This window comes from Dichomitus squalens, assembly GCF_000275845.1.
Source record: "Dichomitus squalens LYAD-421 SS1 unplaced genomic scaffold DICSQscaffold_3, whole genome shotgun sequence".
NCBI classification, from domain to species: domain Eukaryota; kingdom Fungi; phylum Basidiomycota; class Agaricomycetes; order Polyporales; family Polyporaceae; genus Dichomitus; species Dichomitus squalens.
In genome coordinates this window covers 702536-727537 of record NW_006766885.1, presented here as the reverse complement: position 1 = coordinate 727537, position 25002 = coordinate 702536, and the positions used below count along the sequence as shown (strand labels likewise).

The 25002-nt window shown below is 56.7% G+C and overlaps 7 protein-coding genes across 7 annotated transcripts; 3 read left to right on the top strand and 4 right to left on the bottom strand.

The window, feature by feature from the left end:
* Positions 1–392: 392 nt before the first annotated feature.
* On the top strand, positions 393–2968 carry DICSQDRAFT_152473 (uncharacterized protein). The gene is made up of 3 exons (XM_007361792.1): positions 393–1399; positions 1452–2474; positions 2523–2968. Exons 2-3 carry the CDS (start codon positions 2038–2040, stop codon positions 2527–2529), a joined length of 444 nt encoding a protein of 147 aa, XP_007361854.1. The 5' UTR covers positions 393–1399; positions 1452–2037; the 3' UTR covers positions 2530–2968.
* Positions 2969–6230: 3262 nt separating this feature from the next.
* Positions 6231–7842, bottom strand: DICSQDRAFT_132771 (uncharacterized protein). The gene is made up of 4 exons (XM_007361791.1): positions 7665–7842; positions 7544–7605; positions 7072–7147; positions 6231–7017 (listed from the first exon to the last, which is right to left on the bottom strand). The coding sequence occupies exons 1-4, from the start codon at positions 7815–7817 to the stop codon at positions 6424–6426; spliced, it is 885 nt and encodes a 294-aa protein (XP_007361853.1). The 5' UTR covers positions 7818–7842; the 3' UTR covers positions 6231–6423.
* A 165-nt stretch (positions 7843–8007) lies between these two features.
* DICSQDRAFT_98859 (uncharacterized protein) lies at positions 8008–11770 on the top strand. The gene is made up of 6 exons (XM_007361790.1): positions 8008–8322; positions 8380–8766; positions 8831–10344; positions 10393–10525; positions 10582–11138; positions 11195–11770. Exons 1-6 carry the CDS (start codon positions 8151–8153, stop codon positions 11348–11350), a joined length of 2919 nt encoding a protein of 972 aa, XP_007361852.1. The 5' UTR covers positions 8008–8150; the 3' UTR covers positions 11351–11770.
* Positions 11771–11866: 96 nt separating this feature from the next.
* DICSQDRAFT_152470 (uncharacterized protein) lies at positions 11867–13130 on the bottom strand. The gene is made up of 4 exons (XM_007361789.1): positions 12693–13130; positions 12538–12616; positions 12348–12474; positions 11867–12288 (listed from the first exon to the last, which is right to left on the bottom strand). Exons 1-4 carry the CDS (start codon positions 12980–12982, stop codon positions 12236–12238), a joined length of 549 nt encoding a protein of 182 aa, XP_007361851.1. The 5' UTR covers positions 12983–13130; the 3' UTR covers positions 11867–12235.
* Positions 13131–15380: 2250 nt separating this feature from the next.
* On the bottom strand, positions 15381–15841 carry DICSQDRAFT_51475 (uncharacterized protein; the record flags this gene model as incomplete). The annotated part of the gene is made up of 2 exons (XM_007361788.1): positions 15381–15695; positions 15758–15841. 2 exons carry the CDS (start codon positions 15839–15841, stop codon positions 15381–15383), a joined length of 399 nt encoding a protein of 132 aa, XP_007361850.1.
* A 696-nt stretch (positions 15842–16537) lies between these two features.
* DICSQDRAFT_124471 (uncharacterized protein) lies at positions 16538–17524 on the top strand (the record flags this gene model as incomplete). The annotated part of the gene is made up of 5 exons (XM_007361787.1): positions 16538–16676; positions 16725–16735; positions 16791–17007; positions 17089–17233; positions 17347–17524. The coding sequence occupies 5 exons, from the start codon at positions 16538–16540 to the stop codon at positions 17522–17524; spliced, it is 690 nt and encodes a 229-aa protein (XP_007361849.1).
* Positions 17525–17933: 409 nt separating this feature from the next.
* DICSQDRAFT_166265 (uncharacterized protein) lies at positions 17934–21355 on the bottom strand (the record flags this gene model as incomplete). The annotated part of the gene is made up of 12 exons (XM_007361786.1): positions 17934–18067; positions 18119–18349; positions 18406–18470; positions 18525–18557; positions 18643–18926; positions 18989–19420; positions 19480–19741; positions 19796–19828; positions 19883–20100; positions 20169–20571; positions 20636–21158; positions 21220–21355. The coding sequence occupies 12 exons, from the start codon at positions 21353–21355 to the stop codon at positions 17934–17936; spliced, it is 2754 nt and encodes a 917-aa protein (XP_007361848.1).
* Positions 21356–25002: the final 3647 nt, after the last annotated feature.

Below are 25002 nucleotides of genomic sequence, written 5' to 3'. Positions count from 1 at the left end.
TCATGAATAGCTTCACACTTATCCAGTGGACCTCTAGTTCTTGTCATTGCGCTCGATCTGTCGCCAATGCGGAGGAATTGTAGCCAGCGCTGAAAGCATGGGGATTTATCTTCCGCCCTGGATACGGCGTGCGTAAGCCATGGGACCAAAGGCGGAACTTGCCGTGAGGCGACAAGGCAGGCGCTTCGGGACGAGGTCTCGACCGGTTCACTCGGCGCCCGGGGGCGTGTCACGCGTTACGCCGCAGGGCGGGTGCGCGTGCGGTGACGGCGCGGATGAGAGAGATTTTCGCCCGTTATGGCCGTCGCGATGGGGTGACGACAGCGGCGGTCGGGACAAGGTCGGTTCTGTCCTCGCGCTCGTTGCCGCATGCCTATCGATGGTACCCTTCAGAGTATCTGGAAGTCGTCTTACGGCTCGACAGCATCGTCGTGCCAACTGCGCGTGCCAACTGCGCGTGCCAACTGCGCGTGCCAACTGCGCGTGCCAACTGCGTCTAGTCTGCGGACCGGTTATGCTATCCCCATCTCAATGCCCCCGTCGGCTAAGGGAGTATGTGCCGGCATCGATTCAGACGGATGGCTGCGTTCAGCCCATCCTTCCCTCGTTGCGCCATCGGCGAGCGATTTGTGCTACCCCCAGCTATGCGGGCTATTTGCTGATAAAGGCTTTGAGTACGTCCATTGCCCTATCAAGTCCCTCTTCTCCAACTCCACCGCCTCTTCCTCGCTTTGCGATAGAAAGCTTGCTGTCAACGGACGGAGCACACAGACCAGACGCCATCCGTACCCCACTGTCGTACGTCTTGCTCCTCGCGCAGTCAACGAGCTCATATCGCCACAGGCGAACCAGGCCGTCTCTCTGATCACACACCTATGCGTCTTTCTCGCTAGTCGCCTGCTCACAGGCACCGTCTGAGCGTGCCCCCATGCCTCGGACATCTTGTCGCGCTCGGTGCATGGACAACCCACTCATGACGGAGTCGTGTGATACCTCTCCACGGCCGCCTGACTCCGGCGCTGACTCGTCGTACAGCTCTGTGGCAGTCCGGCGACGAGTTCCCTCGACTGTATATGTGCATTCGGGGCTGTTTCCCAGCGGCGCATATAGCGCATGCGCAGACGTCACAGCGTGCGCTGGCAATATCGCTGTGGCAGCCAACACCGCGCAAGGAAGATCCCGAGAATCTCGAAGGACGCATGTCGGAGTGGTTATCCTCGTGCCGCTGGGGCCAGTACTGTAGTACTTGGAGTCGTCAGGCGATTGAGAGCGTTGCTGCCCATTCCGATCGGACACGCGGGTCTGCTGCTGTCTTTCCAGGAGCAGCAGTCAGCGCGAGGTCGTTTGCGAGGTGGTGCGCTTGCTCGTATCCCTGTCAACCGATCGCAACTGGCTCCGGGTTCGTTTCAAGTTTCACCACTTGCATGCAAGTAACTCAGCATCTGCCCCAGGAAGGCCCCTCGCAGGCACCAATAATGACTGCGCAGTGGCAATGACTCTCGTGGTACACTTCAGCGACTTGATGCTATTGTGACGTCGGTTCGAGGCACTGGCAGAGTGTCAGCAAGGCTTCACTAGTCTCAGAGTCCTTCCGCTAACTATTGATGATTATTATCATCGGCGGTCGAAGGGATATGCGAGGGACCCGCCTCAGCTGAACGTGAACTAGGAGCACTGACATATCAAACTACCCCACCGGTTTCAGATCGCCTGCGAATGGGTTGCGCTCGCAACATATGGATCAGCTTCGGACCCCGCTCAACCCACGATGTCCTCCGTCGCCAGAATAAGCTCGGACTGTCCGACACCCTATCCACCACATTCCGAGGCCGTCTTCCCATGTGGGCCCACCAGGCCAATGGTCCATGCCGTCACTCCGAGCACACATCCGTCTCCGACAGGCACTTCGGAACGTTCTAGCCCTAGCTAACAGCGGGATGGGCATTGTGACACTCCGAGCCGCTGCCATGAGGCGGATATCCCCACACGCTGTCGTGCGCTCCGACGGCTCCTGTGTACGGTCGTCCGCGGCTACTGATGTGTATAACATTCACTTGGTGGACAGAAAGAACGATCGATTGTCGACGGATCATGTGTCCTCCGATACGCGGTGGTGCGTCGTTTAGCAATCCGTCGTGTAGGCAAGTGCCATGTGCCTACACGACGGTGTCAGGCCGACCGCGCGGGCTTTGCTGTACGAAGCGCATGTCATTGCGCGTACGACCCTCTATTCGCCGCCGGATTGACGTATGGCTCCAGAGGTCGCTCTGTCGTGAGCGCTGCCTCGAGTTCTGCCATTTTCAGGGTCAGAAGCCGCAGATACGTAGGGGCGCAGCTTCTATAGAAGCGAAGGCAGGGGGTACCGATCGCTCCTGTCGAAGCTCGACGTATCCAGAAGGGCTACACGAGTCTACTGCTCCTCGAGCGCCGCTGGGTTGCAGCCTTCCTCAACTATATGTCTATGCCCGGCCGTGGTAAGTGGGAGCCTCTTGCAAACCAGACTTTTCTAATCGGTGGACTAGTGTGTAGGGCGAACGCTCATTTGGCGATACGTAAGGGATAGTCTGGCGGTTACCTACAGTCGAGAAGCCAGCTCTCACACACATGTCTGAGCCTTCTCAACGGGTATAGCGTGCCTCGCAGAGTTAGGACGACGCCTGTGAAGGTGTGGGCGCACCCTTGGCTTGCGCGCATCCCACGGTGAGCTACCGAAACAATATCCTCAAGGAGTTCACGTGCAGGTCCATCGGCCATTGCGTCCTTCCTCTATCAAGTCCCTGCAATCCGTGGATGCACAACGAAGCGGAACGTCCAGCCGCGTGTGTAGGAATATGTCAGTGGGGTGGATCATGTCGCTGAGTCTCAATACTAACCTACGTCGATATCGACCTATACCGAGACCGTCCGATACGCTGAGGGGCAAGAATTGCGCGATGTGAAAGCAGAGTCTAATTCACTAGGAACGTGCCCGCCTTCCCTGCGTCGATGTGCTCCTGCTCCACTCTTCAACGTCTGAAAATAGTGCAATGTGGAGCGTATCACGTTGTACTCATGCATCTTACATCACCTTGCTATCAATCGAGGATCTTCGTCGAAGACGAAGGGCCATTGAGCCACTTTCTCTGTTCCTCTGATGGGGCTCGCCTAAGTCTAGGTTCCAGCAAGTATATTGTTTTCAAACTTCCTGGGCTGAGAACCCCAGTGACGTTCTTGTGGGGAAGTATTGATCGTCAGCCGACTTGGCTCACGTGCCAGTCAAGTATTTGGGGACTATCATCAGAAGAACGGAGTTCTTTGACGACCACGGCGGTGCACGCTCACTGGCAAGACACCGAGAACTACAATGTCCATGGAAAGTAAGGCCAGCATGCTGACCTAGTCGTGCCTCTGTTTACGTCTTCGCTCGCGCACTACTTGTTTCAGGACAATATCGCTGTTGCTCGAATATACCACGTTGAGCGCATATGACCGCGCTGAGCAGCATCACTTGACTGTGCAGGCGACGCGCCACGCTCTTCTACCAACAGGTCAGCGTTCCAGTCGTCGCGGGACGCTGCCACTGGATGGCACTAGATCCCGAGCTGGCCACACCGTGCGAGCGTTGCAGGCACATCGTGAGCGTTCTGCCGCCTCGTGTTCCTGTTGCATCATCGCTGAATCGCTCGAGGGCCATAGGCGTGGCTCCGAGCCGCTGCGTGACCCCACAGACGTGAAGTCGCACGTCTGGACAGGTCTTGGGTCGCGCGATCTCTGTCAAGTGACGAGGCTTCCCATGTCGAGAACACCGGCTTGCGCTCGTCCATGCGCGTGCCGTCGAGCTTGTAGTGGCGTGCCAGGTCGGCTCGTTTCCCTCGATGGCCATAGCGTATAACAGAACGATTCGGTTCGAGCGAACGATCGTCGATTTGAACTGATCGTCCCCGTGCAGTCATCAGCATTTGTCTCCGAGAAGGTACGAGGTGTGCCGCCACCCTGGGCTTCCGTACTTATATTGGTATTGGGATCTGCAGCGTTCTGACGCCCTGTGCAGTGTACCCGCAGCACGCCCACTCTACACGCACCACTGTGCCACTCATTCCCATCGATAGTAGGTTTGCTTCGGTCGTCTTTCGAGGGAGAAGGAGGGATCATCTACGGTCGGTGGCTGGTCTTATCGTATCATTTCATCGCATATCATCCTATTTTCTCCCAGAACGTGGTCGCTGCTTGCTCGCTCTGGTTTGATTTCCAAGTATTGGGAGGCGGGGCACGGCGTACACTGATACTCCATGAGGTGATCGTCGCTCACCAAAATCTATGTGACTTGTTAATCTCTATGGCTCATTCATTTCAGGACCATGAGCCGCCTTGTGTGCTGACTCCTCCTTGATCGCGTTATGTAGCCCTGTCGAAGGGGTAGTAGGCCTAGGCCCCTAGAAACAGCGTTATCGCGACGTAAGCCGGGTCAGCGTTGATAGTGTCTTTGCGTCTAAGCTAACTTGATTCAATCATTGACAATCTAATGACTGAGCAGACTTCCTCGTCACAGGTTGGCCTACCGTAGCACGTTGCAGGCCGACTCCACAGCGTCGCCTCGCCGCTGAGGTGACTGCAGAAGTGCCGAGGACACTTCCTCTCCCGACTTCCTTCCAGAGTGCAAAATTATCGGGCATATCGCTCAACTGACTGAAAATAGCACATGGGAACCTTGATGGCGTGGTACATATGACGTCTGTGGTGCTGATGCAACTTGCTTGCGTGAAGTTTGGTCACCTTGGACTGCGGTCGGCGGCACTCCCAGTGACGGAAGTAAGCTGCCTGCATGCCGCGTAAAGCTCGGACCGCACACCTTCTCTGTGCAGCGTTATTGTGCTCGCAACTTGAAAGCGTATTCGCGAGGCAAAAGCCTCCATTCTCACTTGCTGGCGTGAGTGTCAGGGCGGTATTTCCTTGTTTCCTCAACTTGCATCCTCTGTACGCAGCTATGTCCTGGCTTCGACTTTTTCCCCCCTTACGCGCAGGATTCTTGGCCAATTGTTTTTCCTGCGCCGCGGCGCGCATCCAAAGGTGAGACTGGGCTCATCTCCACGTACGCGCTGATGCATGTCCCATAGGCACGTCTAGGTGAAATATCGGGTATTCTATGAAGATTGCATAAGGTATTCTGCGGATACCGTCCGACTTCCATCTATGAACGCAGAGCCACACGGCATCTGTACGTGTAAATGAACAGAAGGTGCGGTCACTCGTACCGGCGCTCCCCCTCTGTACCACTGCCTTGAGACTTGAGTCCAGCGCCACAACCATGCTCAATTGGACATCAATAGGAGGCTTCTAGCGGAACTATGCCCAAGCCCAGTTAACTGCGCGGTGACGCGATCGTCTCGTTTGGTCGTGATCGTCGGTCGCGCATTAAGCATCTCGCCGCGGAGCTGATCGATCGGCATGCGCCGTTTCTTGGCAGCGATCCTTCGGGCTTCGTGCTTTCCTCCTGTGCTGCGAAGACGACGTCTAATCACTTTCCAGCAGAGGGGGGACCGGTGGCCCGGGGCGCGTGTACACTCAGAATGCGTATTGCTGTGATGGATACGCACATACGCAAGCAGAAGATTCGATGCGCGCCCGCAAGCACTCGAAAGTTTCGGAACCAAGCACGCCCCCGACGGACCGGGTGCCCAGTAGTACGCTGTTCTTCGCTTCTGCCTCGGTGGGCCATCCGGGATGCGAGCCGTGCTCCGAAACCAAGATGGACGTGGCGGCTCGCGCGTTGCCGTTAGACTTCGATGAAAACTGACCAGGATCCACGGATGGTGTTGCGCACTTTGTACGTGATGGGTACGTACCGGTCCCGCCAGAGATTAGCCTATAGAGTTCAGCCGCACACCAGCCCCGCACTATGCGCAGGCAGGAACACGGAGGTGTGGACCGGACGATGTGCACGTTGCCGTTGCTGGCGTGAGATCCCCACGGCGGAGCATTGGTATTCAGGTACGAGTCTTGCGAGCTATCAGGCCCTCATAGCGGATACTTCGGGGGTTGTTCCACTAGCCGTTCGGGAGCCTGTGGTAAGTCCGAATGTAGGTTTGGGGCTGCGCCGTGATATCCAGGCTGCTGCATCCGGTCCGGTGGCTTGACCGTGCTCAGGTACTGAGAATGTAGATTTGGATTCGGCATGCCGGATAAGCGAGAAAGGACTTTGGAGGCACCTGTGCGCAATAAAAGATGGTCGAATGGGTGAAGAATTGTATTATATATCAGTGAAGTCGTGCTGGTGAGGGGCATGGCGTCGTTAAGCATAGAAGCATGCTCAGAGTATCTGTCACTACGGCCAATGGGGAGTCCCGGCTGGCCGGCTGGTAGATCACGACATGCTCAGCACGCACAAGCAACGCGAGGCGACAAGCGGAGGAAACGTAAATAAGACCATGGGTGCCACGTACAGATTCAAGTAATCCGTATGACGAGGAAGGTCATGATGAATCCGATCAGCACGACCAACAAGCTGAGCATCGTAATCCACGTAGTGCCCCAGCTTTTCGAGTGGTGATCCCGCAACCGGACACGCTCTTTGGTCATCACGCCGTGGTTGCGCTCCAGCTTCTCCTGCGTCTCCTGCACAACCGCGTTGTCCTTCTCCAGAGCGCTCGCGAAGTGGACGGCGTTCCGCTTCAGCTGCGTCGCCATCTGCGCAAGCTGGGCCGAGAGCTCCTCCTGCAGAGCAGCGGAGTTCTGCATGAACGCGGGGGTCGCCTGTGTGCCGGACTTCTCCGCTGCAGCAGGTCGCGACGGTGGTAAAAGCGCTTCGCTGGGGTTGATCGGGCCCCGCGGGAGCGTATGAGAGTCGGACGAGGTGAGAAGGAGTCCATGAGCGGCAATGGCGGAAGTCTCCTCGACAGGTAGCAAGGTTGCCGTGGGGTCGGATGGACTGGACCCGGTGTCTGGCAGGGATTCTTCAGCGGAGCTGGGGACGGGCACGGAGATGGGCGGTGGGATATTAGGAAGGATAGGGACTGGCTTCGAGATTATGGGTGCGACACGCTAGTGAACTCGTTCGTTAGGTGGGCCGATAAAGGGGCACATAACCGACGTCACCTTGTCCACTTCAGACACAAGACTCTCCAGACGATCCAGGGTTCTCCTGAATTCGTCGTACCGCCGGGGTGCTGCCCTGAGCAAATAGTCAGCTATCTACCCGATGCAAAGTAAGGGTTCAGGTTGGAAAGAACATGGGCTAGATGTGAACGAACACCCCGGGCACGTAGCTACCGCGAGCGCTGTACTGAAACTTAAGGTGATGATTGCCATGTCCTTGCAGATGTGGGTGAGCTCAATACCTGTCCTCGGCATGGTTGTCTTGGTTCAGACGTGCACGACATGGAGTGCAGCCCGGGTTCCAAGAGTAGGCTCGCTGGATTCGACAGGATGGCAGCACCGTTCTTGTCAACCATGGCATGGGTGACAGGCGCCATCAATTGTGAACACTCTCGGAACGGCGTACAAGTGTAAGGCAGAGGCAAAGGGTTGAAAGCCACAGCCGAAGGTTGTGAGCACCAAGTATACTCACGAGTCCACAGCATCATCGTTGACTTCCACATTCTGCAAGAGCTTGCGTGCGTGTTTCACTTTCTAGAAGACATGTCAGGTTGTATAGGTAAGACGACAATTGTCTATGTTGCTCGACAAACCTGTAGAGTACCACGGGTCCGGATCCATGCCGGGGTTGACGTGGAGGAGCCAGCAACGTCTTCCATCCAAGTCTCATCTGCGACCATCTTCTCCAGTCTGTGCACAAGACGCGCAAGGTTAACTCGGTCGTGCAGCACCTGTTCGGTCGACATAGTTGGCTCGTGAAGACAAGTTGCAGGAAAAACGAGAAGACGTGTGTAAGGGGTGGCGTCCGCGGGGCAACTTGGTAAGTAGGCGCGCGGCGCCAGGTTGATGGGCGCCTAGATCCAGAGAGGCTGATGGGCGGGATTCGGGAGCCTGCTGCAGATCGACTCGGACTGCCGCAGCAACCCCCATCTTAAACTCAGGCTGGCCTTTGCGGACTCGCACTTGAATCCTTCATTACATTTGTACCTCTGTTCCGCTTTTCTAATCGCGGTTTTTGTGCACTCTTGGTGACTGTATCGCTACATCTGCTTCGAAAATCCATCTTGTATTCGTAAGCTATGGCTAGAGGGAACAAAAATTACGCTCGTGGTGGCTTCCGCGAGTCTTCCAACGACATGCTTAGAGGGCGAGGAAGAGGAGGAGGACGGGGAGGAAGAGGCTATAGCCGAGGCCGAGGAGGTCCCCCGTACATGGATGAATTTGACCTCCCTATCCAGCAGTGGCCGAGCAGTACGCTTTGTTGTTGTCTTCTTCACGCATCTCAGCTTACCAGCACGTTGGCACTAGATGAGCCTCCTGCTACACCTCCTCCTCGCGGTCGCGGTCGAGGTCATTGGACCCCTCGGGGCAACGGGACGCCTCGAGGTGGTGGAAGAGGACGAGGACGAGGACGAGGCTCATCTCCGCTTCCTTACAACGTCTTTCACAATTCTCGACGGGGGCTAGGATCTCCCCAGGAAAGCGGCAGAGGGAGGGGAGATCGTACAGATAGCCCCCTCCCCTACGGTCGCGGACGCAATTTGCCTGCCAAGCTGAGGGCGGGCGTGCCGCTGTCCAAACTCTTGCATGAAGATAGGCCTCTGCTAAAGCCCATCATTTTCGTGCGCTCTGTTCACACTGCAACGCTCTTTGAGAAAGAGGACGATATATTTCTGCCTGTGGCAGAGCCGACTGGTGAGTTTCATCATATGTCGCTGACTCGCAACTTGAACTAATCCTCATGCGTCATGTTCCATAGTCGATGGGAACGAGCAAAGTCATGTCCCCACTGCAAATGCTGTCTCGCGCGTGTTCAGCACAACAGAGGGAAAAGCACAAGCCGATCTCTCTGGAGAAGAGGAAGAGCAGCTGGAAGAGATCGACTTCGCGGATATCGGCAGAATCCAGGCTGAGGTTGACGCCGCAGCGGCAAACTCGCAAGTTGTCCCCTCAGCAGTGTCAACAACAATCACAGAGTTGACGACTTTCTTCGTCGACACCACGCCTGCACCGGTCTCTACAAACTCTACGACGAATCGTATACAAGTGAACAAGTTGGATGGGGCTCTTGGAGGAGCAGCGGTGGACGACGACGAAGAAGTCATCGTTTACGTCGCCCCTCATCCGCGCACCGGGAAGTCTACTCCCCAGAACGTATCCCCTCCCATTGTACCTCTTCCTTCCACGTCCATCCTGACAGGTGTAGCGATTGGCCCCCCTACTCTCCCAGCGGATGGGCCCTCCGCCACCAGGCAGGAGCGGCGAAGCAGTCCTGCGATGCCCGCAGTCACAAGCTCCTCTCAGGCCGACACTCAACCACAGGCGACCTTCTCGCTCGAAATGGGTACTCTCTACCCCGAATCAGCTCCACCCTCTGCTGAATTCAATCCGTCGCCTGACGCCACCGAGCTGCCCCCTCCACCATCCTTCGACTCCGTCTCGTTCGCATTCGCGAAGACGGCCACGACCGTGAAGAAGCAGTCTCGTCGTCTCCACCCCGTCGGGACACCGCGCGCGCTGCTCAAGCGTTCTCGTCACCCTCGGCGGAAGCCGCTGCGCGGGTTCGGGTCGTTCGGCGCCGCGCACGAGGAAGCGATGCTCCGTGAGGTCGACCCGCGCCGCGACGAGCAGCGCCGGGGCGACTCGGACGTCAACTGGGGTACGTCGGACGAGGACGATGGCGGCGACGGCGTGGACGCGCTCTCGGCGGATATGGGCGGTATGGAGCTGGACGGGGGCATCGACTTGGACGCGATGAAGCGGTTTGTGCATGGCATGAGCGCGCAGGGGTCCGCACACGTTACCATGGACGACGTTGCGGACATCGAGCGGATGAAGCGGGAGGATGAGGAGGAGGAGCGGCGAGGCCCGGAGTCTGCTGATGAGGAGGACGAGGAGGACGAAGAGGAACGGGCGGAGGCGGGCGCCGCTGGTGCCTCTAGCGAGCGCACGGACGAGGAGGATGAAAGCGATGAAGAAGACGAAGAGATTGAAGCGGTACTGAATGCGGAAGAGGAGTTGCTCATAGCAGAGACGATGGTTGGTGAAGAGGACGAAGACGAGAACTCAGAGGATGAGGGCTCCGAGGACGAGGACGAGGACGAGGACGAGACGCCGCGACGAGGTTTCCAAGCCCGTCTTGAGCGGTTGCGCGCAAGCACCAGCAAGGGCAAAGGCAAGGCTAAGGCTACCGAAGATTCAAGTGACGACGAGGCCATGTCAGTGCAGATGACTTGGGCAGATGAAGACGAGGAATGGCTGGCCTACATTGACGTGCGTCCACCCTGGGTTTGTGTCACAACACGCTCACGATCGAGATAGGACATACTGGACGAGAACGCGCACATACTGGGAACTGGCAGCAGGAAAGCGAGGAAGTACATGTTCAAGGCCATCCAGAACGGCAGTTTCGATTTCGACGATGGCATGCTCTTCGTAGCGTCAAAGCCCGCTAGTATGCCAACCTACTGCTCGTATTGGACTCGACGATGACATGTTTGTTCGGTGCAGGGCGTCGCAAGGACAAGGGGAACGACCTCCCTCCCGAGCTCCACGAGCAATGGGAGAAAGACCGCCAAAAGAAGGCCGAGAACAAGCGAAGGCGCGCGGAGGAACGCCAGAAGCTCGCCGCAGACCCCCTGGCCGCACACAAGGGGGGCAAGAAGGGCCGCAAGGCCATGCTCGCGGCCGCGCGCGCCGCGGACGAGCTGCCGAACCGCGTCGTCGACTTCGTCTCGCTCGAGCAGCAGATCCGGCGGTTCCTCGAGGACATCGGCGGACGCGACACCATGGTCCTCCCCCCGTGCGACAAGGAGACGCGTAAGCGCGTGCACGACCTCGCCGGGGCGTTCAACCTGAAGAGCCAGAGCAAGGGGAGCGGCAGCGAGCGGTACACGACGCTGATCAAAACGTCGAAGAGCGGTCTCGGCGTCAAGGAGGGCAAGATTCGGGCCATCATGAGGAAGGCGACGGACGGGGCCTGGGACGCCCCGGCGGCGTGGGGCAAGGGGAGGGGGAGGACCACGGCGAACCTCGCGAAGCACCGCGAGGGCGAGGAAGTGGGCAAGGTACGTCGTCGTCGCTCGGAGAGAAGGACGTCCCTCATTGTGTGATGCATGTGCAGGACGCGGCGAAGATCGGCGAGTCGAACATCGGCTTCAAGATGCTCGCCGCCATGGGCTGGTCCGACGGGAACCGCATCGGGCTCTCTGGCGGCCTGGACGCTCCGCTCACGGCCATCATGAAGAAGACGAAGCTGGGGCTGGGCGCGACGATGTGAGCTGGTGGCTTTCACGGGCAATTGTCTGGTTTTCTCGTGCGTGTGCTCGCTGTGCAGGGACGTACCGCATGGTGATGTTTGTTTCGTCTGTCTGACACGACGATACATAGTAGCTACCGAAGTGGGGCGGCGACTCGCTTTAGCCTGCGTCGCGGACGTGGCCGTGAGAGCGGGTCTGAGATTGCGACATTTGTGCTGTTGGGGTCGGTCTGTTTTCGGATATATTGCACCGTCGAAGCTGCAGGAGCTGCTGATGCCGGCGGTTGGAGATGTGAACCGCAGATAGTTCCTACAACATTGCCGCATATGGCTCAGAGATGTTCTTCTGTGGACTTCGCCCAATTCCCGTACGAGCTGAGAGCTATCCATATATGATTGTTTTCCGCTCAAGTCTCCTTAACCAGGAGGCAGCGGCGTGAGCCAGAAATAGCCAGAATAACATGCCAGTTGTGGTATGCAACCCCGCGGGCTGGCGATGTCTGATGTGCCAAGGGAGCCAAGGCCTGTTATTGATCAGCCGATGGGACGGTCTGTGTACATGTAAGAGCAGTAAAAGTACTAGGTGTATGCGTGCAGATGACGAGCAGGATTGAGTACGTGAACAATTGAGGTTGCGGATTATCTACGGAGGAGGTGACGGCAATTATACAGTATGCGTACAAGTTTTGGTAACGTTGTTGGTAGTTGAGGCGATATATGTAAGACGCGAACAGCAGGTTATTAGGTCGATTATAGAGTAGCCGTAGAGTATTTCGGAGTAGCAGCACCCGTAAACCGGCGGGAAGTTTTGGCTTTAAGAGGTCGAGCGATACGGAGACAAGTGGCACCGGCGTGAGACACGAGGCTTGCTCGGACTAGAGGTATAGCGGCGGGAGTCCGTAAGCATCACAGATTGTACTGCTCAATATGGCGCATGACGATTAGTGAGGCAAGCAGTTCTACACGATGGGACCGTGAGCGTCGGGATAGAATGCAGCTAGGAGAGACGAAAACGCACCGCCGACGAGATGTGGGTATGCCTCTTCGACCGTCAGCATGCAGCCGGACGAGCTGGAGTATTGCGGTTCGCCGGCAGGCTTCATGCTGTACGTCGCAACATGGTAGTTACTTTTCGCGTTGGTACACTGCCGCGCCCTCCCAGTCAGCACCGCACGGAGGGAAGACGTCCGTTGGAGCACGCGACTTACCTGCCACTCGCCGTCGGGCTGGAGCGTCCAGCGGTACTCCTGACCGTCTGCGGCCTTGAACTTGCGCGACTTGCTCATGCTGCCGGTCGGAACATGACACAAAAAAGGAAGATGGGTTGTGGCGCGGATAGGGAGAGTAACTGAAGGACACTTACGAGGCACTCTTCATCAGATAGTGGCCCATCGGTACGTGCTCTCCGTCTGCGAGTTTGATTGAGCCAAGCGCGTTCTGGGGCCCGAAATCGAGGCTGGCGAGGGGGACCAGGAGGCCGCCGCGACCGCCCGAGCGCGAGGAAAGATCGTAGATGACATAGGCCGTATGGTGCGCGTCGCGGAGGGTCTGCTTGAGGCTGAGGTGCATTCGGTTGTGGAGGTCGACAAAGTCTGAGCCGGTGAGCTTTCCTGTGGTGTCCTCGAGGAAGTAGGGCAGGCCAAAATTGGTCATTTTGGGATGGAAGACGAGGGCGATCGAAGGGAGAGGCTGTTGGTTGCAAAGATTACGGTCTGAGGGGAGACAAAGGAGGGCGAGAGTAGGAATATTATGCGACGCGACGGGAGTATTAGAACGACTGTAGAGGTGAGGAGAAGAGAGCGGGGAGGAGAGGGGGCCCCTGGGGAGAGCGGGGATGAAACGATGGGAGGGAGGAAGGGGACGGAGTGGGCGTATATAACCCCGAGGCGAGAAGAACGGTCGGGCAGCGCGCCTGTCTCTGTCTCAATCTCAATCTTGAGCCCAACCGCGCGGCTAGTCCCGATGCGGTCAAACCCCACCGCCGTCTCCATCCCCCCCGCCCTCCGCGCAGTCCGCTCTTCCCGCCGCCGGCTATCGTGCTGTACTGAGACACAGCGTTTCGCGGCCAACAGCAAGCTTGGCCTGCGCAGAGGGCAACGCATGTGTCTATTGTTCACAAACCGCACCCGGGCTCCAACCGTTTGACCTGTCGTTCCTCCTCGGCCTCGAGGACGCGAAACACCACGACCATTGCCACGCCCATCGACCCTCCCAATACGTGCCCCATTCTGCAAGCGACATACCATGTGGCATCGGCCTGGTTGCAGCGCGAATGAGCCCATTCTTACACTCACATCACTCCCACCGACGGACGGGCCTACATACTGCCATGACGATGAGCGTCATGTATCGTCTCAGTTATAGCTGAAGCTACCCACACTCTAGCCATTTGAGAGCGCGCGCGCCGACCCCGCCATACATATGTCGGACCTCGCGAAACACATCGTAGCAACGGGGCGGTAGTAGGTCAGCATCGTCATATCGCACATCAAAGGGCCCTATAGCACCCTTGCGACACGTCCCACAGGACAAGGAGCTCTCCTACACTGACCACCGCTCCTCCATTTCACGCTGGCCACGAGGCTACCGACTACGTGTCGCAGCCTCTCGCGAATCTCTGAGCCCTGACCTCCCGAAGCAGATACACATGTATGACATCAACATGCCCGTAATATTCACGACTTGAGAGCTCCTTCCGACGAGTCGACGACGCCATCTAGCCTTTCTCAGCCAGCCGAGTCGCGGCAAGCCATCTCACCGCAGTTCCTCGTACTTGGTGCAGAATCATCTCAGCGACGCCATCGCGCCTGCCGCCCAAGCGCGCTCGGTCTTCACACTATCCTCCGCCACATGCGCCCCTCGCACAGCGGCACACGACGGCCCTGCAAGGCACCCTTCGCCTAACGGACGGTAATAGCGGTTCGGCTCCTCAATCTTCTACCGTCGGGTCCGCGACGCCTGGAGGGCCGTTCTTGCCATTCTCGCGATGGGGCAGCTGTCGTGTGAGACTGGGAGGGGGACCGCTGACGGTACGCGACGTACGCGATATGCGCGCGGTGATGAACTTGGGCCCCTACGCAATGCGAGTTTGTCAGCGAAGGTCGGACCCTCGCGAAGCTCGTGCGCCGATGCGGCGCAGCGCTGACAGCGCAGGGTCGCCTACATAAGTATTATAAGGTCCTCCGGCGACAATGAACGCAGCCGCGTGAGAGACGTGGTGGAAGGGCGTTGAGTTTGAAAGACGGCTATAAGCGCATTGATGACCCTGCAAGTCAGCCGCCTGGGCGCGAGCGAATACAACCTAGACCTTGCAAGAGCAGGTGAAGTAAAGCAGAAAGCGGTGCATCCAGCCACCATGTTGCTGTTCCACAAGTCTGTTGGCGTAGTGATGACTAGGTTCGCGGGATTGTTCATAGTATCCGAATATATCTCGTAACGCCAAGGAATAGTGTAAGCGACACATGGCGGCTACTCACCAGCTGCATGAACGCGTGTACATTGGCAACGGTCCCATTGGTAGCCCCATGAACATCCTCGCAAACAGCGTTCGACGATTCCTCTCGAGTTCGGAAACCTAAGTACACCTATAGAATATGAACATAACATCGTGGGCCAGTACAGAGGTTCCATGAAGCACAAAGGACGATATCATTCAAACGTACACGTTCAGTCTCGTCCCCATCGAGCTCCCGGTCGATCCCGCCGTGCATTGTCAGCCCAGCGTCGCCGATCCATTTCCCGCTCCCTATTCCTTGCCTCTTCGTCGTAGTCACGATCGTCCTTCTTTGGACGGGGTGGCGTCCTTGACCGAGTGATCCTGCGCGTCATCCGGTCTCTGTCCAACGAATGGTCCCTGCGCGGAGGTGAACGCGAACGGTCGTGATCCCGCCTCCGAGGGGATCGTGAACGCGACCGCCGACGGCGCCGATAGTCCTCGTCGTCGCTATGGGGTTCGCGCTCCTGACGCCGCCTGGCTCGTTTCTCCTCCTTCTTCAGCCGCTTCTCTTCCTTCTTCTGCGCCTTGCGTTTGCGACGCTCCTCCTTTTCAGGGTCAAGTGACTCGTCGATGGACGAAGACTTGAGAGGGACGGCAATGGCATTCGCCCCCGTGCCTGCGGCCCCAGCAGGGCCCGGCTTCGCTCCAGGCGCAAAACCACTGCAGCATACGTGTGAGCAGACGACGAGATGCGGTCGGCGAGAGTACGCACAGCGCCGCCGCCAAGGCTTCCTCCTCTGCTTCCTTGATCTTCCTCAGCTCCTCCCTTCGCTCCGCGTCCGTTTGAGCCTTCTCGCGTTGGTACCAGTGCACGTCCTTGTTCTTTTGCCATCTTCCGGTCGGAGCGTTGATGCTGTGGCCTAGGTAGTTCTGATACACGAGAAGTCTTTTGAGTACCGCGTGCGTTATAATGGGATCCTTGTTCTCCGTACCTCCCGGTCCTTGTCTTGCGATACGTCGGACCACTTGAACTCTGCCTGACCGCCACGGGTTCCTCCGCGAACAGGCTCAAACATCACGGAAGGGTTTTCTCAGACGTTTCAAGAGTATGGAAACAGCCTTGCAAACTCGAAGACGACAGTAGAAGATACGAAGCCGGGGATGTGAGGGTTAGCAGGGCGATATTCTGGTTGGCGGTGACACTGGTAGTAGCACTGTAACAGCAGGCGTCTGATGCTGGCCAAGCGTTGCACGTGACATTACCACCTTGAGCCGGAGGCGCTACTAAACTTGAGCATGTAGTGGCTATTCTAGGAGTCACCCCCATCCTCCGACTCACACATGTGCGGCGAAACGCGGGCAAAGCGCCAGGCTCCGAGCAGGGAAAGTTGTGTGGCATTTATGGACAACGCAACCTGACCCTAGCATTTTCAGTGGGCCTTTGTATCCCTCTTTGTGATTTGGGAAATATTATGGGCACGTTGCATGGCACGTATATTTAGCATAGATTTCCTCACCTGGACCATCGCGCTTTGCCTGCCGTGTACTTATGTAGCCTTGTACATGCATCGTTTGCTGAATAAACAAAGCGCTTCGAGTCAACATGGTGTTTCCGCACAACGCATCATTCAGCCGTCGGGACCGCACTTCGGGACGCTTGACTCGGGCGTTTCACTGAGGACTCCAGTGGTAGCCACTTACATATATGCCCCCTGTCCAACGATCGGCCTGTCCCCGCATTGCCTCGTTCCGCTTGCTCTAAGGACGAGGAAATGTCTATACACCGCGGTCAATCTCTGTCAGTCACCTCGCGGAACGCGGTGGCTCATGCAGATGGCCTTTTTAACGGTTTACGACCACTGCGGGGGGATGGCAAGGGAGGTTTCAAGGTTCACATAGTTGGCAATAGCGGTATGTGCAGCCTAAGTTGTACCGTGCTTAACCTGACAGTCATTACAGGATCGGGCAAGGTGCGTATTCACGGTGTCATAAACGCAGCACCGAATTTCCATCAAACGTACGCAGTCGACGCTTGCGCTCGAGCTGGCGGCGCTGCTCGACTTGCCCTGCATCCATCTCGATCAGCTATTTTGGAAGCCGGGCTGGCGCGAAAGCACGGACGAGGAATTCCGTGAACGCGTTCGTACTGCTATAGATCAAAGCCCTCGCGGCTGGGTCGTCGACGGTGACTATCAACGGCGTGCAGGGAAAATGGTGTCCGAAGAGGCGACCGATGTGATCTGTAAGTCTCGTCGTGCTCCCTCGTTGCGTCGTCCGGACCGGTGAACGTACTTACACGACGCCTTCTGCGGCTACGCGGCAGGGCTCGATCCACCGCTGATCCTCTACTTTCCGCGTTTGCTGCTCAGGACGACCATGCGGTTGTTCCGGCTCGTCCCGCCTTGCAGTCCTGGCTGCGAAGAAATGGCGAGCGAAGCGTTCTTCTCCCGCAACAGCATTTTGTGCTGGTATGTAGGCTTCCTTATCTGCCTATCGCTCTTCGTGTTGTCTCCGTTGCCTCATCTCCGCGGCAAGCCCGATCGTTTGATCGTTCACGAGTTTGCCTAACGTCCGCTCGCAGGTGCCTCAGCCAGCACTCAGTGGTGCACAAGCGGGAGGCCGAAAGATACCGCACCGATGGTGTGCATGTTGGCGGCAAGCGCAGGCGCATTGGCGGCTGGGGAGGAGAACTCGCCGCGTGGAAGCGGGACGTAGAAGAGATGATTCGAGCCGCGGGTTCGGATGTAACGTCCGACTAAGAAAACTTCGAATTCGAGCTGGGGTTCTGTGTAGATGCCCCTGGCTATGTATAGTTGCGATATACTAGGTTGGATTAAATGGTTATTGGCCTACGGCGGTCTGATACTCAGCAGGTATCCGAATGGTATCTAATGAGAACTAAGGGTTACAGCTCAATTGATAAATGAAGACGAGTGGCTCCTTGTATAGTCTGGAGGTGAAGTAGGGTTCATATCGGGGACATCGAAACGAGCGTGAAGGATGATACAGAAGATCCGAAGTAGGCTACACAAACAATGCGGATTATAACGAGCGGGGTAATAGGACAGCAATGTGAACATCGACGAGGGCACAGCATAAGTGTACAAGAATGAAGCAGCGAGAGAGAACGGAGCAGGTATATTGGTGACAGCGATGAGCGAGGAAGAACTAAACGACGGAGTGAGGATGACGACGGAGGATAGGGGGCAAGGTCACTTCCTCGGGAAGCGGAGGATGTATTCCGGCGGACAGGCATGCGTCTTCCAGTCGGCGACGAAGCTCATCCCCTCTAGTGCGTTGCCCTGGATATTCTCTTGAGCAGTGAGCCTTATCGTAAGCCGCGAAGCACGCACCCGGGCACGGCCAGAGCGCATTGAGCACGTCGAGGGGGATGAGAAAGGCCTTCGCAAGTTCAAGCGCATGCATGAGTTCGGGATTATACTCCCACAAACCAAGGCAAATCGCGACCTGGTCGGAGAACCAGGTGACCTGGAAGGGACGGCGAGTGAGGAGATGGCCTTGGGCCTCTCCGACATGAAGCACAGACTCCTTGACGCGCTGAGCAACCTGATCCTGATAAAGAACTACGACGCCGTCGCGCATCAGTCAGCTCTCCGCGGTGGGAAATGGAACAACTCACGCCACTCTTCGGCCTGGCGGCGATTGAAGATGGGCGGCAGGACCGGTATGTCGCCATCCTGCAATCTGCTAAAGCGAGTCAGGGTTGAGAAGAAATGGACGGATTGGGAAAAGACATACCGGCGGAGCTCGTACGTAATGGTCATACGAGTGCTGTATATCACGGTTGGCGAGGCACAGCCCGTACACGTCAGTCTGGCACGTAACGTGTGACAGGGAAGGGAGAAAGAAGACGCACTTGTACAGGTACTCCCGACAGACGTACATCAGGCCGGTGTCAAGGTTGCACACGTGCATATCGAGCGCATCCTGGATTTCCCGCGTTTCCTGGAACGCGCTGATAGCGAAGCTTGCCCGCTGGTCTGTCGTGAGAGTCTCGTCCCGCTGTACGCAACTGCAGCTGTTCCACAGAAGCATGCTGCGGCAATACAGCGCCCACACGGATTCCTTCGGCGACTGCTCGTGGACCTGCTGATGCACGACTGTGCTTTCGTACTCTTCCCCAGGGAAGAGGAGCACGTACTACACAACGTCAGCGCCCCATGTGAGTACGTACAGGAAAAACTGATCAAGCCCCGACTTACGTTGGAGAGCTCCGCAAGACTGAGCTCGACCGGCTCCGTATGAAAGGCGGAACAGTGGGCCGTGTAGGCAGAAACCAGAGTGAGCGCACACCAGCATAGTCTGCGGCATTCCTCCTTGCGGATCTGCGCCTCGTCCCAGGTGGGGTCCCAAGGCACGTTGAATGAGAGAGTCACAGAAAGATGGTCGGAACCGATCGACCATCCTACGGGTGGAGGATATGTGGGACACGAACACCTATCAGGACGCCGGTAGCCGTCATGCATGTATACGATGGGCACCGAGCGAGTGGGGAAGCTGCTGGCACGAGGGTCCTCGCGATCTACCGAGTACAGAGACAGAACGTGGATGATACGGTCGAGGAGCTGGAGAGCGCTAGTCGCCTGCTCGGGAGTATACATTGGATGGCAAGAAGACTCGAACAGAGCTAGGATCTGTTTGATACGTCTATAAGTGAGTATCGTCGTACTCACGATCGAGTGAAACTACGCACTAAGGCAGCTTCCGCGAGGGTATAGTCGAAGTTGTGGCTGTGGCATGCGTCTAGCAAACACGCCTGAGCCTTGTTGCGGAAGGTCAATGCGAGGTCTCGTCCACGACTTCCGAGCTCGATCTCGCTTGACTTCATCAACATCGCCATAGCGAGAGCAGACATTACGAGAGACTGCATGCGACCACGGAGATCGGGTTCATGCAGGTCACGGAAGAATAGAGGTATATTGATGAAAGAGAGCCAGTAACTGCTGGTCGTGAAACTATGGACTTGATGAGCACATAGGAAGAAGTAGATCAGCTAATTTAGCACATACAGAAAGTTGAGGTCGGACATGATATCTTGCATACTGCGAGTTTATGTTGAGTAAGTCGCATTTGAGAGGAAAGCGAACAGCGCATACGATTGTTCTCGTGACGTCGGGTTGTACTGATCCAGGAGTTCGTCCCACCAAGAAGAGGGACTGTGTTGAATAGGAGAAGAGAGTGGTATATAGGAAAGCTTGTCTTGATCTTCGAGCTTGTGCGAGACGTTGACGTCCACAGATTGAGCGAATGTCTTGTTGGGGTCGGTATAGTCCATGATCACTGAAGAGCGACGAAACGATGGTGAGAGATCATCCTAACGGCGACTGAATAAATACTCGTCGTCGAATATCAGTCCGAACGAGGGATAGATGAATGCCTCACTTTAGGGTATATTGCCTCGGGCCCTGTCCCCCGCGGAGGTATCGAGGTATCGATGTACAATGCTCCTAGCTGCGGGGGGATGTTCAGGCCATTCATGTCATCCATTGCACCTCGCGACGGGAGTTGGCCTCTCCTGTGGCCGCCTGTTACGTTCTCCTTCACTTTAACATCGAACGAGAGCACGGCGCTCTCACCCTCTACATCAGTCTTCCGCTTCTTCTTCGCTGACCCACTCGTCGGCTCCGCGTCGGGAGGGCGCTTCTTGCACGAGCGTTGCCTCGTTCCAGGTCTCTTATCGGGGCCTCTTCGCTTTGGAACGGCGTCGTATTCGCATTCGTTGTTCCGTCGGAGGCAATTATGGCAGAATGGACGCGTCGAGTCGCAACGAATCTTCCGCGCACGGCTGGTATGTCAACAGATTAAAGGGACATCCGTATCGCATGACAGAGATCAGAAAATGCACTGACCATTGCCGACAAGCAATGACGACGGTAGAGGCCTCCCTCCTAGGTGGGCGAGAGGAAGTTGGGTTGCTGCCCGACGGGTTACCCCGCACGAGGCCCGATGAGGACGACAAGGAAATCTGAGGCTTCGACTCGGCAACAGTCATGGTCGCAGACTGTCGAGAGGGGAACGACTGCGCAGGATCACCAGACAGTCGAACCTGTGAATCTGGAATTCTGGCAGGCTGAGACAAGTGCATGGAATATTCGGTAATGGGGTTCATGACATCTGTTTGGAAGCGAGAAGACGGCATTGCTATCTGAAGCAGCCCATGCCCGTGAAGAGCGAGGTCGGTAGGTGGATGCGAGGGCGATAGATGGTGGTGAATGGTTGTAGGGCTCGGGACTTGTAGTGTCTCCAAGACATGGGGATCTCGGGAGTGCGGATCCACGGCCGGAGCGGCATAGCGAGCGTCAAAAGCCGACGGTGGGGGTAGTAGTTGTGTAGAGACATCCGAGTAGGCGTAGTGGTCAAGATGATACCGGCCTTTTTACGCCAATCGGGCATGTGAACGTTGTGTGCGCTGCACAAGATAAGGTGCACGTACCGTCTGGCGTAGCGTAGGGTGCCTCAAATATAGGCGAGTGGAGATCCGAACCTTCTTCGCTCGACTGGACACCCTCCTCGACCATGTGCATATGAGGGAACGGGGTATAGAGATCGCCGTTCGAGCTGGCGACCATGTCAGGGAAGTGTCTGGAGGTGGGGTAGAAGAGGGACTGGTGGCGTCAAAACATGGGGAGTTCAAGAGGGCCTCGATAGATATGAAAGCCACGCGAGCCTTGCGAGTGCCTATGCAGCCAGAACAGTCTCATACCCACGGGTAAAAGACTTGACAGAGGCGCGCACGCTGCAGATGGATCTGCTAGAAGCCGGGAAGATTTCAACAACTTTGACCAATCGTTCTCGGACTGGATATTCACCAGTATGGGAATCTGCGCGACGGGCGCAGGTTGTCGCAATTCGCCTACAATGCCTGGGATCACCTGCAGATCCAGGATGATGATGACGTTGCGCCCCGTAGCTTTTCTAGACGATTGACATCCAGCCGCACTGGCTATAGGCGACTATACGCTGGGACCAGGATATGTAATCCCGGAGGTTTGGCATCAGCAACGCCCAGGGGGCGGCGGGGCCGGGGTTTGAATGGGCGAGAACAAAAAGTGGAACAGAGCGCCTCGGCTCTCCACAAGTGATGCATCTGGGGAAAATATCGTGTGAATGTATTTTATGATGTTTACAATCCAGACAACATGATGTCTTCTGTTGCAGCTGTTCCAAGAGGGGCGATTCGTGGACCGTTAAGGGAGAGGCCGAGATTCACGCGCTGAAGCCACTGCCGCATCCGACAGCGTGGCTATCCTCCACCCACTCCTCGACAAGCTGCCCACTCATCAACATCTACCCACACCATCTCGCAATGCGCAACTCTCCCATATGGCGCCACATGTGGTCTACCATGTGTAGGCCTAGTAAGTCTTGCAGGCATGATCGCAGGCAGATGCAACTCGCCTGTGCTGACCACACATGTTCCCCAGGGGATCCCACGGAGGGGGGCTTACGAGCCGCTGGTCAATAGTAGTTTCGGGCGAAGACACAGGACTTATCCTCGACAAATTATGTATGTACAAGGGACGACCGACATTTTGGAGCGAAACATCCGTATTGAATTGGTTTCGTCTTCGGCATTCACCTTGCGCGCTCTGCTTCTGTGCTCGGCGGCCGTCCCGCTCCCGAGCATCACCGTTTCCGTCCGTCGCTCCTGTTCGCTGGGTTCTGGACACTCTCTGCTAGGACGTATCTTCTCTCGATGTCCTTTCCGCAGCTCCTTTTACCCGCCCATTTTTTGTGGCATGACGCCAACGCCACGAGCCTGTTAAAGTCCACTGACAGGAATGGTCCCCCGTTCTCTCACGCTCTGCTTGTGAGAAGTCTACCAAACAATCCCCCCGTTCTGTTATCTCCGACAACATTAAGCATCCGGTCTGCCGCACGGCGCCCTTCCTCCACACTAGAAGGCTGTCCCATCGACTTCGTGAAAGCCTTCGCGACGGTCGAAATATGGACATTCATACTCATGCGCGCCGGTCTCGTCTGGCGTCTCAGGGTCCTGCACTTGGGGTCATTCCGCGATAATGGACGTGTTACCGTTACCGCATTCGGGGTCGAGGTCGTATAAGCAACAGATTGAGTCCATTTCGGGCGAGGGAGCAGGTTCTCAAGGTAGGTCAGAAAGTCCTCGGATGATTGGAAACTTTATAGTTTGGTACCACAGAACCGGTCATCCTTACACACGTGGCCAAGGGAATGGCCTGCGAACATTCAATCCGTTAGCCTCTCTTCTCCGCCGCGCATGATCGGTGCGAGCATCCTTCCCGTCTTGGGCGAACCACTCACTGTCAAGGTTTCAAGGGCATATCCCGGAGGCTCTCACTGACAGATGCGCTGACCTTCCAGTTGATTGAAAGATCATTCATTGGGATGGGATACAGGTCAAGTCACCTTGAGGTATCTAGCAGCGCTTGAAATGGTGTATTGCTGACAATGAATCCGTCCGTTCAGCACCTATGGTAATCCTTTTGCCGAGCGTGAACGAGCGAACCTTGACGGTGAACGTCCCGTTCTTGGCGGCGCGAGTCCCCCTGTGTTGGCAAGTATCTATCCGCTCTGTGCCACGGCGCTGCGCATATCTTACTGCATTCACTGGGAAAGGTCTATGTTTCCGCGACTTCCGACTGTCCGTTCCGGGGGACCGCGGTACCCGCTCCGAAGGTACTCTGAGTCGTCAAGGTGCTGTTATCCCTACGTGGATGTTCCTCACGCCTAGCACATTGTGCAAACGTGGGCTATGTCATTTCCTCCACGATCGGCTTATCAACCGTAAGGACCATCGATCTCGAGCTCTGCGGCTATGAACCTTTAACCCGGCATGCGGTCCTAGTATGGCGGCAAATCCGCGATCAAAGGTCGACGTTACTGAGCACTACGAGGCGCTCCTATGCGGCTCGGCACCGCCTGGCGTGACCGGACAAGTTTGTGCTTCCTCCCAGGAGCCTATGGCCTGCAGGAATGCATTGCCCTACGGTCTCGCCCAAGCGTTTACACGTACTATGGTTCGTTCTTACATACCCTTCTGGGGCACGCTGTTCAGGAGAATCTTGCCCAGCAACACGTCTCAGATGTCCACCTGTCCATCCGGACGCTTTAGAAGCATACCGGGGAACAACCAGAGGCTGTGTGCCACCGTCCGGCAACGCCCTGATGATCGCAGGCTTGGCCCGGGATGGTAATTCGAAAGCGAGGGCGCCGATGACCGAACGGTGATAAATTTAACGTGCTTCGAGTCTAGGTGTCCCGGTGAGAGCGGTCTCCTCTCGCGGATCATTGGATGGGGTGGTAGCGCGCCTTTCCCCATGAGGCATGTTGCCGAGTACCATCGTGCGTGTGGTGGGAACGCGCTCCCTCCTGGAGGATCTCGGTACCGAATACTGTGGGGACCAGGTTTTCTGTACGCATCGCGGTCTCACCGACGCAGCAGAGCGCCCTCGCGCAAGGGACACTGAAGGGCCATCTATCTTCCCAGATAGGCCCTGAAGATGAGTGTTCTATCTCGCTATCTCCGCAGTCTGGACCTGTTGAGCAACGTCTTGGACATGCGTGATGTGCTAGACCGCCTGCTGGACATATGCCTACTCTTGTCAACTCAAATGGAACATCGGATGATGGTGTACCCCCAGAACACTACGTAGACCCAGCGTAAACCCGTATCCTCTGTGACCACACGGAACAACATCCCTTTGCTACCCCACGGGACGACCGCTTGGTAGCGCTATCCTGCAGGCACAGTGTACTTATCTGGGCCGTTGTAATAGCCCCTGTCGCGCCACTTCATTGTGTTTGAGACGTCCACCGATGTCGCTAACCATCCTTTCTTCTAGGCCAGAAGACTGCCAACCGGCTGCAATGAATCCCTATAAGTTGGGTACCAGATGAACCTTACCCGCCGTCTGGACTTACCCCGCGCTTCAACCGTGTTCGAACGCTTGCTGGCGGCGGTCTGGGAACTCTGTCCATTTCCTCTTCGCCAGCTCTTCGCCAGGCGCTGCATGTCATCCACCGAACGCGGCGGATCGTCTAGCTGGGAGGCGGCCGGGCACCCCACAGGTCGCAGAGGAGTCTCACGAATACCTTCCAGGTCCGTTTGACACATGACGTTTCCATTGGAAGTTGTGTTGAGCGGAGGGGTCACCCGACCGCTCACACCGAGGATACGTGTCAACCTAGGAGAATAGGATGTGCACGACATGCCTTTCATCGAAGCGGAGACGGT